Source organism: Alosa alosa, chromosome 12 (genome assembly GCF_017589495.1).
Source record: "Alosa alosa isolate M-15738 ecotype Scorff River chromosome 12, AALO_Geno_1.1, whole genome shotgun sequence".
NCBI lineage: Eukaryota > Metazoa > Chordata > Actinopteri > Clupeiformes > Clupeidae > Alosa > Alosa alosa.
Genome location: NC_063200.1, coordinates 34,940,050 through 34,957,134, shown reverse-complemented (window position 1 = coordinate 34,957,134; position 17,085 = coordinate 34,940,050). Strand labels below are relative to the sequence as shown.

Sequence of the window (17,085 nt, the reverse complement as noted above, 5' to 3'; positions counted from 1 at the left end):
TCTGTCTGGCCCGGCTGCCTTCCTAGGTCGAAGTTTCTTTAGCTGTCCATTGACCTGATCAGCAGTGATGATGGGGGGGAGGAGGGGTGCGTCTGAGGGGGTTGTCTACAATCTATGCAGTGTTAGCATGGCCTGATCTGTTTTATTTCACGTGAACATTGCAAAGTACCACACACACACATGCTTTCATCATGTGATCACATGTGTTGCATGCATGCACCTGATTACGCAAATGAAGTGTTACAAGTGTAAATGACAACGTGTTACAATTGTCACGAGGATAACAGGACATGTGAATATCTCTGCTCTTACCTCAGACGGATGTTCAATGTCCACATCAGAGTCGTCATTAGATGTAAAAATAACCCTGATCTCTTCATCAGTAAGCTGACGCCTTTTCAAATGTGCCATGACTAATATTATCGATGAAATTGTATAGCGTCTGTAAATACTATGATTGTTTTCTGAATGAATGAACTTCGAGATGCCAGTCGCTGTAATGTTTTGAATTGACGGACTTGATGGATGCACTGCTATTGCGCAAATAAAGCTGTGATTATAATGGGACAAGATAAAGATGTATGCGCATTTCTTGTGCGAGTTTTAATGTCATGAATGTAGCAAACTATGTTTCCTGAGCCGTGCGTTACTCAAAGCTACATAGCTTGTGAATGAACGATGTTTGTTTCCAGCATTCCGTACATTTCGCGGTCATTTTGATTTTCATCTCATCAGTGGCCATGAGATTTGACTAAACACTGAATAACATCATCATTTAATTTAAAAAAAACACTAATTTTGCTTGTTTTATTGTGCTTGGTGTAATGACTGACATTCAACAATATGGCAATAAATGGCAGTGAAGCTAGCAACATTTGTAGCCTCCTGTAAGTAAACTTCTTCCCAATACTTGCCACTTCCGTGGATTTTGTCATGTATAGCCCGACCACACAATCATAATATAAACTAGATCTGCAAAATGTGGACATAACAAAATGGTAGTGGCAAAGTGATTTGCGAGAGACCATCTTTGACTTTGAGAATGTACAATGTCAGCCCATGTTAGCCAACAAGTGGTAGCCCATTGTTAAGCAGCAATTAGAATACTTATGTAGCAACATTCCAAACACAAAAGTGTGACGGTACGCTGTTACGGATAGTTAACGGCCGTCACACCAGTGTGACGGTACGTTCTTAAGGGTTAAGGCCAGTGATGGTCTTCATACCATCCCACACCTCCTTCATGTTGTTCTCCTGCAACTTCTGTTCCACCTTCCTTCTGTGGTCCTCCTTAGCCTCTTTCAGCTTGACTTTGAGTTCCCCCTGTACGCGCCTCAGCTCTGCCATGTCCCCCTCTCTGAACGCCATCTTTTTCCTATAGACCGGTTTCAGGTCCCTAACAACCGTCGTTAAGGATGAACTCGGAGGACAAGCAAACCCAGAGCCATATAGCAATACATTGAAAGAAAGATGCAAGGTGCTTGAAAATTGTTTTGGCAGAGAAAAGCAGACTGAATTTCCCCTGTGTGGTACAGGAGACATCTAATTTTTTTGTGATGTGTCCGTTCAAAGCTAAAAAAAATGCCAATAAAGTAGGTAGGCCTAGGTGCTAGACATTTGGATATGAATCATACATTATGAAGCTACGAAGTTATGCCACGAATGTTATTTCCATGCTCAAGAGGAAAAACTTCATGTAGGCTAAATAACATTATTTAACATTAGTGACATTAGTGTTTTATCATATTCCTCAGCATATCATTTTAATAAGAGACTTATGATTCATGAGAACGGAGGCTAACGTTAGCCTACGTTTCAAGCAAATGACAAGATGCAGGGTAGTTGTTTGTTTTAAGAAAGAAGACATGGGCTTGCAAGTAACGTTATTGCATAGGCCTACTATAAGGTAGGCTAGCTTAATCCGTATAGGCTACTTTCCTGTCAGTTAATATCCAGCACAATGCATTTTGTGCATTGTATTTCAATCAATCGTTCAATGTGTGGCCAGCATAAGCTACTTTATCAAAGTAATTATCCTCTGACCTCAGGGGGAAATGATTGTCCACCCCTGTCATTATGTAGCCTTTGAGTAGGTAATGTTCTCACTTTTATCTAAATATAAACTAATTGTTTGTGCAGTCGAAGCCATAACGTTAACATTAGCCTAACCCTAACCTAACTTTACAGTGACTGGACAAATGTTTAGCCTACCTTCCATAAAATCCGTTGCTTTTTCATAGGTAAATCCGCTACACCTCTAGATGAAAACAATCCAGACTCGGCTACACCCAAATATTTCGGCAATTTGTTTTTTATTCTTCATCTTATATCAAGTTCAGCCAGCTTGCTTTCTATGCGCTGTCAGTGTAAACAAACTAGTGCTTGTCCTCCGAGTTCATTCTTGACTATGGTTGTTAGGGACCTGAAACCGGTCTATTGAGAAGGGTCTTGACATTACTGGTTATCCAAGGCTTGTTGTTAGGAAAGCAACGTACAGTTCTGGTGGGAACAACAATGTCCATACAGAAGTTCAGTGGATGACGTCACACGCTGTATCTGGGAGAGCTCGCGGCGGAACGTAAACACAGACAACAATGGCGTGCGAGAACTCCCTCGGCATGTAGTACAGATTAGTGTTAATTTTGTCACCTATTTTTAATTTAGTCCTAGTCTTAGTCTTGTGACGAAATGTCCTTTTTAGTCTTTGTCATATTTAGTCATTCAAATATAATTTTTGTTAGTCAAGTTTTAGTCTAACTAAAAGTCTCGTCATTTTAGTCTAGTTTTAGTCAAAAAGAAAACTAAAGGTATCTTAGTCTTAGTCAGTTTTAGTCAACACATTTTAGTCTTTTTTATAACAAATTATTTCTGATTACCATTTGAGTCAAATAGTGTTTCACACATCTCAATTTTCCAACAATATTGTGTGTCCACAGGGCTACTCGTCTGTTATAATTACTCATTCTGATTTTTTGTCAGTCAGTATGTTTACATGCACAGGTAAGTCGAGCTACAGTTATAGCTCGGCTGGGATTTGACCATAGACGTAAAAGATTTGAATGGACCACTGTCATATTAAGTAGACCAGTGTTTCTCAAAGTGTGGTCCGGGGAATCACTGGTGGTCCATAAGCTATCCCAAGTGGTCCTTGAGCAGGCGTGGTAAAATATAATATAGAGGAGTTGTTTGCAATATTGAACCAACTTGTATGTAAAAACAGTTCTGCAACACTGTCTATGTAAGATATGCCAGTTTAAATCATACAGTATGAATCCACACAATAAGCAAAGTGGTTCAGTGAGTAGGCCTATAGTGTAGACTAATTATAGGCTACTGTTGAAGAAGGTATAATCTTTTTTTTTTTAGCTAGGGTTAGTTAAGTGGTGCTGAAACTGAAAAAGTTTGAGAAACACTGTCGAGACCAAAGTATTAATGTTTTACTCCGCCTCACTAGATGGCGATATATGCTTAAACACAACACATTCCCCAAACAGACTCTCCATCTTAGCCATAGCTAACTTGCTAGCGAACTTTCCATATTAGCTTACTTGCTAGCAAACATTGCATCATCAGTCTAACTAGTTAAATAGTTGACATTACATGATGAACATTTTCGTATGGACATTCTGGGGGATGTTAATTTGTATGAGAGAAGCTTCAACTTCTGTGTATGTAGCATTGTGGCAGTTTAGGTAGTTAGCTTGCTAACTCTGGCAGAAATCTCCAGTGTTCTTGTTCCATGTAGTTTCGTGTTGCAGCCACAGGGTTGCAGCAACAGCACGTAGACTAGCCTACAGGAAAGCTGTTAGCATTATGAACTCATTCGGAATATTTTGAAAACGTAACAGCTAGATATTCTGTCTTCTCATTTTGTAGACGAAAATGAAGAGAGATTTTATCTTAGTTTTTATTTCATGCAAAACATTTTAGTCTCGTCTTTTTTCGTCAACAATAATGCATCTTAAGATAGTCTTAGTCAGTGTTTCAGGACATTACTGCTGTCTCGTCATCGTCTCGTCTTAGTCATGAAAAAAAAGGTTGTTGACTAACATATTTCCTCTCGTCTCGTCTGACGAAATTAACACTAGTACAGATGGAGACTAACCGCTAGTAACTCCACATCTTAAAACACTGCACCATCTATTGTTTATGTACAGCACCAGTCCACCTCCCTTCTTTTTTCCAGAAAGTTTATAGTCTCTGTCCAAACGAGCTAAACTGAAGCCGGGCAGCTCAATGTTAGGAGTGGGGTTGTAGCTAGTTAGCCACGTCTCCGTAAAGCATAACAAACTACATTCCCTGTACAACTTCTGGTTTCTTACCAGGGCAGCCAGTTCGTCAGTCTTGTTAGCCAGTGAGTTCACGTTTCCCCATCACCATCGATGGAACTGAGGGCTTATATCTCCACTTCTTCTCCCGACGCCTCGTCTTCACTTTAACTCCCGCTCTGCAACCCCGAAAGCACCACAGTTCCTCTGGGATGTTGACGTGAACACAGCCAGCATTCCGTCGTAGCGCGATCAGCTGATTCCTTGTGTACACAAGTTTGCTGCCACCGGAGCATTGCAATGGTCCATATCCATAGGATAGAATAAAAACACTCCTCAAAGTGTGTAATCCAAAAAGTGGCGAAGTAAAAAGTAAACAAAAAACGTAGAAAAAAACACAAAGACACGGAACTACTTCGACATGCTGCCACTCTTGTCTGCGCCAGAACTGGATTGACTTCATACATCAAAGTGTTGCTGAGATATGAGCTCATTTCCTGTATTGTAGTGCCCCCTATAGAGACCAAATGATGCCAATTTCCTAGTGCATCATCACAATCAGTTAACAACTACCCTTGCCAAGTTTGGACTTCATACATCAAAGTCTTGCTGAGATAAGGGCTCACTTCCTGTTTTACGGCTTCATCACCATATTTGATTGGCTGTCACGGGTAAATAAACTTCAAAAAAACTTGAAAAATCTGAAATGTTCAGAAGGGTTAGAGGATCATGAAAGTGTGTCCAAAATTCACATTCCTAATCCTAACTCTACAGAACCAAAATCTTAGCATATGTGGTGACATTCTGAGCTATGGCCATAGACTTCAATGGAACAGTCGCTTCCTCTGCTCTGCATAAAGGGGGATTTTGACCCCCAATGCGATCCGGGTTCCCGGAAGTGGCTCCTGATGATCTTGCTCTGCCTTAACAATCTTTGGTTGTATCCTTTTTGTGTGACATTAAATATAGCCTACTGGAAATATTTTTAATTTAATTTAACAATTGCACTTCCCTATCCCACCCACAGTGTTCTATTTATTTACAAATGTACATAGTGTAATTACATTTATACTAGTGCTGTCAAACGATTAAAATTTTTAATCACGATTAATTGCTGAATTCCTATAGTTAATCACGATTAATCACATATTTTATCGCATGATTAAAATTCTATTATTTTGCATTTCTGAACTTTCCAGGAGTCCATGTTAACAATATAAAGCAATTATTGTGTATACTATCCTGATTAGGATTCAAATGAAAGCAAAGCAAGTTACTTCATTAACTTAACTTTAAGACGTAGGTCTATTTGATTATTTCAAATCAAATTTCAAAAGATGTGCAGCAGACCTGAGGCAACACAATATATTCTTCAGAAATATAGCTAATAAAGGGCATAACAAACATAAAATACTATATTCATTATCTTTGAGTTCAGTTGAAAATAAGGAACTTTTCGACATGAGTACACTGCCATTTTATAGGCCTACAGTCTATGGTGCGCTGTCACTTGCCACACACATCAGCGCCGAAGTTTTTAACACGCAAACACTGGATGAACAATGGATTTTATGGAGCGGCGTCGACCAAATATAACTGAATCGTGATTTACACGGCGGCAAGGTGCGATGCTGGTGTGCAGAGTTGTATTGAAAAGAATGGAATCTAATGCACAGTAAATGAATGACGAAAGCAGAGTGCATCTCACTCATGTCGGCATCGGTGTCCACAGCAATTTAAAACACCATTCAGCTGACAAGGAGTTCAGAACTGCGTTGGTGTTTATTGTACGAATCTACTCTTTGGCCGGCTCGTAAGCCCAAACAAGTGTGTGCAGCATGCCTTTACGTAGCCTACTAAAGGCGCATCATCATAAAGATAGGCTAGCCTACATTTAATCTGAATCACGCCCCATTTTAACGGAAAACAAGTTAACATACATATATCATTGATTCTAATGGGAAAGACAGATAGCCTATACACACCTTGACGTTACATCTAGTTATTAATTTACAGGCCATTCAATAATTTTTCTAACACGGCAGTTATAAAGAATTATGTGTATGTTACTTAGGCTACTCATGTGGAAACGATGTAGGCTACATTACAACCCATTCAGCACGTAGCCTACTAGCTACACTTACCATATCCCATGTAAAACGGTTAGCTTGCTAGCTAGCTAACTGTGGAACTTCAGTATAACAGACATAGCCAATTATCTCACCTAGTTGTAGGAAAAAGGCTACGTTCATATTACAAGTGATAGAATGAATGTGTGACTTATGTTTAGTTGATGTTATGACGAAGGAATATTCCTTGTCTAGTTAGAGATATGGATGATCCTCTTGGTGAAGCTTGTCTCTCTCCGTTGATGAGCATCCAATACCGGTGCTAAATTGATGCTTTTAAAACGGTGCCGGTGCCGATGCCGAAACGGTGCCTGAACCGGTACTTTGTTTTTATTAAATGAAAAAATTAAAATGGTCTAAAGCATGAATTGCTTTTTTTTTTTATAAGACTATTTTGAACATGAAATTGAACTGTTATATTCAGTTTACTATCAATATCTCATTGCTCCTACGCATAATACATTTAAATGTTAAAACAGCTTGCCATGGATGCACACACAATGGTAAGCTCTGCTTTCAAGTTTACCCAGTGTAGGCGGTTTGCCATAAGGTATGTTAAAACCGCTTGCCATAGAACTTCCAGGTCATGGACAACGGCATTTGCAAGCAAGCTAATCTAACAGGGACACTTTCCAGTTAATTCAGTGTGTTCCCAAATGCTTCAAGAAATTTCATGTCTTCCCCTATAACACGCAATAGTTTTGAACATATTAGGCTACATTATGTCGGTGTTGAAGTGTTTAGATTCTCAGCGCTTGTAGTAGGCATGTTAACAGCAACTATGGCTATGTGCTAACACCAGTCAGCTGAGTTTAATTAGCGATAACGTACAGAGATGGGTCCGTAGCCTCTTTGACAGCTCAGTGACATCAGGTATGTAACCTGTTTATGTTTTTGCCAGGTAACTTTTAACATGATCTTCATATTCATTGTGATGCTATATGGGCCTCATGCACATGAAAAGATTAACATCATGCCATTGTGTTGTTTAGAACACACTGTGAAATAAAGTTTTCACCTTACAACTTTGCTGATAACATTTCAAATAAATGGCAGTTAGCGCATTAGCAAGGACATTGTGTAAAGTATACTGTTGATGTTGTTTTATAGCCTTTTGCTTGTGTGTAGTTAGGCCCACTGCTAGATTTTGACAGGAGCTCATGATATCTTTAAAGTAAGCTACCTGGGCTCACGGAAGCTGTCAAACACTGTTCACTCGCCTATGTGGTGCACCCCTCTGTTTATACATCCAGCCAGTGTTTATGTTAGCTAACTGTATCTGGATGTGTTGCTATCAGAGCAAGACGTTAGAGATGGCGCATGACATGCAGTGATACCTTGTATATAAAAAAAAGCGATTTAAGCACCGAAATGAGGCACCGAAATCCACGTTGTTATTCGATGCAGTTACTTCCGTTTGCGTCGGCACCGGTGCCATATTAGAACCGTGTTTCGGTGCCCAACCCTACTCATCACTATGCCACATATTGAGGTGGTGGTAGCCTCCTACCTTGGCCCATAAGCTCTGTCAAACAGGGGCAAGTCTCCCCTGCTGTCGAAGCTTTGCCATTTGAAAGCTCTAGTATCAGAGCAAGGGCACTTCCCAGTCTGAGCACCATAGTTACCATACTGTCCTTTTTTTTTGGAGAATGTTAGTCAAAAGATAACAGTAACTAGCAAAATTGCACAATTTATATTATTTAAGGACATTAAATTGTGGATTGGTTTTGTAGTCTGGAACTGGCAAAAACTGTATACGACAAATTTTGAGAAATATCAACAGAGAAGCTTGCTACAACACATTTCTCTACTAATTCAGTGCAAGAGTTGCAACTTACCTGAAATATTCTGTTGCCATTGACGACGGTTCCATTCTGACTCCCTAGATCAACCAGCATGTAGCATTGCTGGTCAGAGTCAAAGTATACCTCAGCATGTGACTGAAACAAAACAAGAAGAACAAGGAAGACTTTTCAAACACACAAATGGTTTTATAGCTTCTTTTCACTTACGTCATAATTATGACAGGAAGCATACAAAATCTATACTGCACAAATTGTGAACGGAAGGCAGTATATAGTTTCTGGTATGTGAGACTGAATGAACCTGCACAAAACAGCCCATATAGCAAACACATGTTGAAATATAGGTACAAGCAGCAATGAGGGGGCCAAGCAGACAGTTCAGCAGTCCAGATGTGCCATGTAACTCAATGCTGTTGCATCAGGCATCAGTCACAGCAAGTTCAATGCCAAACAACCCAAGATTGAGTTGTTACAAGGTTGAGTTACAAGGTCAAATTTCGCATCAAAACATAACTGATTTAATGGGCCCCCTCCCCAGCCAGCCCCCAATCGCCCCTGCCCGTCCCTTCCCGCCCCGCCCTTGCATGCACGAATTAGAATGAACTGGATGGAAATTGCGGTCATCAGTTTCACATCAAAAATAAAAGATCGACTGAGATATGATCACACTTGCTGTGATTTAAACATAGAGGTCAAAAATTTACGTCATAGGGTGCGTTGAACTCTGCTTGGTCCAAGGATTCCAACGATACCTCATTTTGATAATCGGGTCAACGGGTCAAAAGATACGTGCGTGAATGCACGTCCAACTTTGGCCTGTTGGTGGCGCTAGAGCGCTCAAGGTGCCAGCATTAAATTTGGTGAAATTAATTATTGGACTTTCCGCAATCAGTGTGCCAAATTGTACAACTTTTTACCAGATGGTTCTATGGGCTGCCATTGACTTCCATTGCAGAATAATACACATCAGCAACTACAGGCCAAAATGCATTTTTGCCAATTACAGAGCCCCCTAGAGGTCAAAGGTGACCAAATTTTTTGAGCGTCCTCCCGATGGGGTCTGAGGAACATGTACTAAGTTTGGTTTTGACACATGAAAGAGTTGCTGAGATATGAGCTCACTTCCTATTTGGCGACTTCGCTGCAAATATGTGACCAGACACGGAAAAACCAGGCTCAAGTCGCAGAGACGCAAGTCGCGAAAAACGACTTTGAAGTTTTTTTTTTTCCAAAATTTGTTATTTTTCGTTTTTTTGCACAATGTGCAAGTTGAAGTCCTAAAGAAGCAATTCCACGTTTCAGATAACAGCATTGGTTGCTTTAAAAGTGTATATTTTGTTTTTGAAAATGGTTAAGTTTCAGGAAGTAAACCAGCGTTTGAATTGGGCGTGACTATTAGTGCTCTTTTGTTCTGTCAGCCAATCAGCTGTATGCTAGAAGTAACCTCATGGCTACTTATACTGAACCAGCATGCTGTTTGTTTACAATTGGAATGGAGATGGACAAAGCACAGCGGATTGTAGATGAGCTGAATCGTGGTTGCAGCAATACAGATGTATGGAAGTACTTCTGCGAAGAGCCCTCTGATGATGAAGGCGACTGCATTACATTTGAGAACATCCCTAATCTAGAGCTGAACTTAGCCGAAGATAATTACAACGAGGAAGAATCTCTCGGTCTGGCAGCAGAGGAGCTAGATCGTAAGATATCAGATGCTATCTCCACAGTTACATTTGACGGGGATAAAGACCGCGAAATGGAAAAAAATCTGTAACTTTGACTGCAAATGTTATGGAAAAAGAAAGGAAAACTCTCTCCTTGGTACACATTCGTGTAGTCACAAACTTTCTCCAGAGGTTATGTACAACATACGCTTGGATTCTCTGGCTGCCAAAAGAGAGTGGCAGGACATGCGAATAATTGGGCCTCTCGAAGCAAACAGACGTACTTCAGAGATGACAACATCAACCAAAAAGCTCCCGAAAAAAAGAAAGTGTGCCCGGATGACTTATTGCATTGGAGGCACTGATGTCTGCAGGAACACCTTTATGTTTCTTATGGGGTAAGTTATCTACTTTGCGTTTTGTGTCCATTCAAAGTGGTTTTATAGACTATTTTCCTAGTTAGTTTTCATACTTTTTCTTATACATTGTTTTTAGCTAGCTCAGTAGGCCTAATGTCGTTTGCATAATTGTTGGCACCATATTATGTATGTGCAAATGTGATTTCATGTTCGTTTAGTTCGTGTGTTAGAAACTTAGCTAACGTAGGCCTGTCGTTAGCATCATTTCTTCAGCAACTTTGGAGTTGGAGAAACAGATGTGGATCTTCATTGTGACAACTGCAGCGGGCAAAACAAAAACAACTTCATGCTCTGGTACGCTGCCTGGCGGGTTGGGCACAAGCTTCACAACAACATTGACATCCACTTCCTTATTGCTGGCCACACCAAATTTTCCCCTGACTGTGGCTTTGGACTAGTCAAGCAAGGATACATGAAGACCAGAGTCAACACTTTGGCAGACATCGCTGAGGTAGTGGAAAACAGCTCTCCTGAGAGTCACTACAACATTCCACAGCTTGTTGGAATGGCAGATGGCAGTGTGTTAGTCAAGACCTTTGATTGGCAGAAACATCCGAGTCCCTACTTCCGAAGGCTCCCACAGATCAAGAGTTATCAGCACTTCAGGTATGTATATTTAAACTTTAACATTGTGTACATATAAAACAAAATTCCTTATGCATAAAATGTCTTGCTACATAATGTCTTCTTATGTGCTTCTTCTGTCACAGCTTTGATGCCAAGAGACCTGGTGTGGTGCTTGCGAGAACTCACGGTGATGCAGAACCTGTGGAATTTCAGTTACTGCACAATTCAGTGGTTCTGCCCCTGTTGACAGTCTTCCTGTCCTGGTCCCACCTGGACTGAACATTGACAGGCAGACCTATCTGCATGAAAAAATCAGGCCTTTCTGTGCTGATGAGGCAAAAGACATCACATGCCCAGCGCCAAGGGTCACAGCACAGAAGAGTGCACAGAAGAATATGCAGATGTGATCTCACCAAATAATTGGACTCTCCTTCACAGCCTCTTGGTTGCTATGTTAGCCTTTATGCACAGCCTCTCCCTACCTCCAACAGCCTGGACTAAATTCACTTAACTCTAGTTCTGACTTATTGTGTTGCCTCCAAAGTCTACTGACTTAAAACTGCACTGTCTTGCCTTACTTTTTTGCACTTTACCAAATAATACCTGAACTCTCCTGTACCACAGGGTCAGTCCCTGCCCTGTCACCCTTATCACACAGCCTCAGCACATTTATGTGGACCTTGTTTGTTATTTAGTATCTTTTTTATAGTATCTTTATTCTTATTGTCTAGTGTATAGGATCTTTATTCTTATTTTTCTATTGGATTCATATTGACTTCCATTTTGCAATCCTGCTTGTTGTATGTGTATGTTATTGGGTCTTCTATTGGGAACTACAGTGGGCATCGCTTTCAAATGGCCACTTCAGTCGCGCATTACGAGGCGTGAAGCTGCGTGAAGCTTTAGTACCACTTTCAGCCACTGTGCGTCGCTCTGCCACTGTACATCGCCCTGTCAGTAGCCTGACTGCCGCCCCTAGCAGGAGGCTAGGCTACCTTTAAACGTAATTGTTACCGAGAGGAATCCCAGCCTACGAATTCAATAACAAAATAAATCGTAATTAAACATTACCTCGATTAAGGCTACTTGGGTATGGCTTAAGGCTTGACTACACGGTGGTAGCGAAAATCGAAATCTGCTTTTGATAGCCTACCGGTGCCGCTCCACAAAACGAAAAAATATCTTAATTTGCTGTCTATGTTATTGGCAGTGGTGGAGGAAGTACTGAACCTCAGTACTTAAGTAAAAGTACAAATACACAGAGAAATATTTACTTTAGTAAAAGTAAAAGTACCACAATGACAACCCTACTAAAGTAAAAGTAAAAAGTACCTGCTTTTAAATGTACTTTAAGTATTAAAAGTAAAAGTATTTGCATACTGATTTATTCTCTTAATATCTATATTCTAAAAGGAAAAATCAGTATGGGCTGTGGCATTTTAATTAAGCTAGTTTTAGGTTATACTCGACTAGATAGTTTTAAGTTAATGCAATTGTGCTTACCATCTGTGGCCCAGTTTACATTCTAACCTACAATTCTAGAGACTGTCATTCTGGTTATCTACTAGGGTGATCTGCTGAGTAATATCATTCAGCAAAACACGAGAGCCTGAAGTTTAACGGGGTAGACAAGGGAAACGTCGGGTGGATCGTAATACCAATTATGCTGATTGAACAGAAAAGTTGCTGAGAAAGGTGTCTTTATGATTAAGTTCAGTTTCACTTGCACAGACGCATAGACATTGAATGAGCGCTCACGTTACTACCCCCCAATTTTAGGCTATGCATCTTTATTTAATCACACACAATTAAGGAATATTTCCTAATCTGGAAAATGTTACATTTTTTCCGGCCACCGGTTCATTAATAGTCTACCATTCATTTGTGCCGCAAATGATCAGACGTGTGACAGAAGCATGGGCATAGCCTGTAACTTCGCTGATCCGCGGATAGCAATCTCATCGGAGAGGAGGCCCTAACACTGCAGATAACAGACAGAGAAAGGCACAGAACACAGTTGCATGTACAGTGTAGCCATGGGTCTGGTGAATATAGCCTACCGAATGCAGATGGCTACAAGCTCACGCTTTGCCTGGTCTAGACTAGAAGCTTATGTTTCTAAGAATGCACGAAAGCTCCAGAATCTTTGGTAGCAAACCCCGGTAAAACAAACGTGTTTGTCAGAGAGAAAAAAAAAAACTGATCATAAAATGTATCGTAAAAAGGAACGATGGTGTTGTAGAAATGTAGCGGAGTAAAAGTACAGATAATTGCTGTAAAATGTAACGAAGTAAAAGTCAAAAGTATGCACTATAAATTTTACTTAAGTAAAGTACAAATACGTGGAAAATTTACTTAAGTACAGTAACGAAGTATTTGTACTTCGTTACATTCCACCACTGGTTATTGGTGTTGGGGGTAACGCAACTACGCAAATCAAAACAGTGTCTTAATTTGCCCTACTTCTTGACTGTAATGTAGTCAATTGACTGCTTGACATGTCATTTTTATTTTTATGTACAATAAACAAATACATCTGCTTTATGCCGCAGAATTACATTCATATTTGGCTGACTGCAGACGCGCCACTTCCCTCCCCATATTCCAAGATTAAGATAGCCTATACAAAAAGCACTTCATACTATCATAAAAAAATCGTTAAAACGAATAGCTATTTGCAATTTGACAAAACACTGGTCCTCATTTTGCGAATGTGAGGACAATATGAGCCTGTTGCATTTAGTTAGATGTCCGAGTCACGCATAAGGTTTGAAAACCACTGGCTCGTAATCACAATAATTTAACACACGACAGTTGGATAGCCTACTTCATCATGTCCCCATGCCTACATTTTTGTGAGTAGCATAGAGATCGTTAAAAACAATAAAGTATGGCTCTCCGTTTGGGACATCGAAAACTTATATTTGTCGAAGATGCTGACTTGCAAAAGCCTCGGGATAACACGTTATCTCCACTATCATCAGTCATGACCCTTGATCAAAGTGGGGAATGAAATAAAAGTTTGAGAACCACTGGCTTAACAAGTTACCTGCAGTCTAGAACACAGAATCTGTTGCAATATTCTGATGATCGGTGATGATATCGGCAAATGTTTGTTTTCCAAAGTAAGAATTTCACTTCACCATGCACCTTCGACAATGAATAGCTCATTACACTTGTTACTGTTAAACGTAGGCCTACCTGGTATCATTACAAACATTATTCTGTGAAAAACTGGCATATTATATGGCATTGTGTCATGTAAGTTCATTGCAAAATCTAGAGAAATGTGTGAGGTGGTCAGCGGGGGACAATTGAGACACACATTGGATTGTGTTATTACTTGAACATTCCACACTATCCACAGCTGTGGTAGGCCTATCAGGGGCAGGAGGATTACTGTTAGCGCAGGCTTTATATAAAATTCTTCAACAGAAGGCCTTGAATGTTGTCTTGTTTGTGGAGCGCTTTGCTTCGCTTCTGTAATCTCGGCTTCATTGAAAATGAGGGCTTCCCTCAATGACCCTCCGAGAATAAATAAAGGTTGAATGAATGAATGAATGCCCAAAATAAAGGTCTGTGGTTTGCGCAGCCTACAGTAAATAACAGACCCGCCATAATGTGCGTTATGATGCTTTTTTACGAGCAAGATGTTTTTGGTACCCTACGCACATTGCATGTTCTTAAATAACAATGATCATCAGTAATATTCGACCATTAATTTGGGTAAATGGGCAAGCGTGACCACCTTGATTGGCTGATGATTGTAACTTGGGCATGATTCCAAACACCTCCCTTACGATGATGAGTGACAGGTGACAGGTCTCAGAATGCGTGCGCTACATAAGGACGGAAGATGATGAATAACTGGGGCCGTAGGCTATTCACAAAGGCGTTTATCTTACTACTAAGAGTAGGCTACTCCTAAATCGCACTTAAAGATTTTAGCTTGGAGTTTTCTCTTAAAAGTTATTCACAAAGCCTTATAGACAACTCCTAAACTAGGAGTGAGTCTTCGTGCCTATGGATGACATCATTACTCATGCACGAGCTTGACTGAAGTGACCACCTTGATTGGCTGACTATTTTAATGTGGGAATTCTAAACACCTCTCTTCCGATGATGAGTGACAGGTGACAGGTCGGAGAATGCGTGCGCTACACAAGTAGTGCGAAGGACGTGTAATAAGCCTTTATAGCATGCAAAGGAAAAAAGCAGTTCCGTTTAAAAAGAAGCCGACTGAAGACAGCTAATCAGAAAAGAGTATTTCTTCTGTCTGGGTGATAATAATGTAAAAACACTACGGCAAAAAGCTAAATGTTATGGTTCAGAAATGTTACTGCGTTATTGGCAAGTTATGAAAAGGATGACACCGTCATAAATGTGTCATCAACATTACAAACAAGTCATAAACGTTTATGACATAACGCTTCTGTCACTCACTTCTGTGAAGTGTTATTTGGTTATTGTCATGACAAGTTAGGGTTAGTGTCATTCATTTTTTTTCATGACAAGTTAGGGTTAGGGTTATGAGTGTCATGTCACTCTTATGTAGATAGTAGATACCTTCAATGCAAATTCATTGAAAAAGGCCAACATGATCACGTTATTGGCTGCTTCCACAAAATGCATAAAATTCAAATTTTAAAAAGCTGTAGTTTCAAAACTATTATAGATACAGACCTAATCAGTGTTTCCCAAACATTGACTAATCTGTGGCGGGCGCCACAAAATCCTTTCCTTGCCCCGCCCCGCTCTCTCTCGTAGCCCGCTGCCCCTCCTCTGCATGTATGTGCATTTAACAAAATATTCACGATTGTTGTTGCCACATAGAAGCATTGCATAGACGTCTGGCTAAATATCAGTATCTCAAAGCTAACGTTAGAATACTGTTTGGATGTCGAATTCAGCATGCTTAGCCTACTTACAGCTGCTTGTCAATTTCGTTGAAGGGCTCATTTTATTTACTCTGACACTGAATGTTTACAAAATCCCGATGTAAATGGAAAAGTGTTCCAAAATTCAAAAGTGCTTGTCCCAAGGATAAGTACAAACCTTTATTTTAACTATGTAGAAAATTTTATGAATTGCATCCACACATCAGCAGCCTTTTAACTGTGTTACAATTGCAAGGGTTCCCTCACGAACGTCTTAAAGTGACAGGCACTCAATTAGACCTATACACTACCAAGAAGCGCCACGCCCCCCACCCCCCGTTGTCTAAGTCAGCTACTGCCACAAATTGAATCCAATTCTGTGGGAAAGATAACATTTGGATGTGATTCCCAGGTTTGAAGATAGCTAATAATATGTATACATGACCCAATAAGCATCACTTACTTTGCTCACTTCAGCCTCTGGTATTCGAATCGCATGATCCAGGTCCTTTTCCCTGTATAAATTGTTAAGCACACACATTAAAAATGCATGTAATTTCTTGAGTCTTAAGCAAAGATTTACATGAATAGTTACCAATCCTGTCCTCTGCAATGGAATGCCGTTTTTGGGCATTACATCCTTTAAAGCAATGAGACTTTCAAATGCCATTTCCTTTAAGAGCCAGCAACGCAACATCAAACAGCAAGTCGGTATTTTAACAATCAATGCATCCACTAGTACTAGTACTTTGAACTTATAGGCAAACTGAACTGAAATGAACTTTCAAAAGCAATGACAAAACAGATCAAAACGAAACAGAAAGTTATCTACTTTCACTACCCTGAAAAAAGGGAAAATGTACCCCAATAATGTACCCTAATATTGTTCAAATGACTAAATGAATAAAAATCCTACAGATAGCTTATTCATCCTGAAAATCAGTCATTGCCATTGTTGTTAGGGCTACTTATATTTCGTGACAGTGTGTCTTTACCCCTGTGCTTTATATGTGCTTTTTGCTATAGACCAGGTTTTTCTTGGTCGGTGGCGTAATGATTTTTAGTGGGTGCAAGGTAGAGATTTTTAGATCAAGCGCCAGACCACGCTTATATTTGTTCATTGATACATCCATGGGCGCAGTTTGATGGAAGTCGGGCACATGGAGAAAAAGTCATCACAGACTTGGGTGTACAATATGAATAAGACGTTTCAATATACTGAATATTAGAGTAAATTTCTACATTGTGTTTGTTAAAAATGAATATCAGCTGATTTATCATTCAGGGTTCCCACTCCATGACTATTCCCTGACTTTCCCTGATAAAACAATTAATTTTCATGACTTACTATATAAT

General features: G+C 40.0%; 1 protein-coding gene across 1 annotated transcript in view; it reads right to left on the bottom strand.

Moving 5' to 3' along the window:
• aggf1 (angiogenic factor with G patch and FHA domains 1) overlaps positions 1 to 17,085 on the bottom strand; it is a 123,358-nt gene that overhangs the window by 55,637 nt on the left and 50,636 nt on the right. The window contains exons 9-10 of the mRNA XM_048258804.1: positions 16,193 to 16,244; positions 8,236 to 8,337 (exon numbers count right to left, since the gene is read on the bottom strand). Of these exons, the coding sequence (XP_048114761.1) occupies positions 8,236 to 8,337; positions 16,193 to 16,244 (154 nt within the window). The remainder of the gene's footprint in view (positions 1 to 8,235; positions 8,338 to 16,192; positions 16,245 to 17,085) is intronic.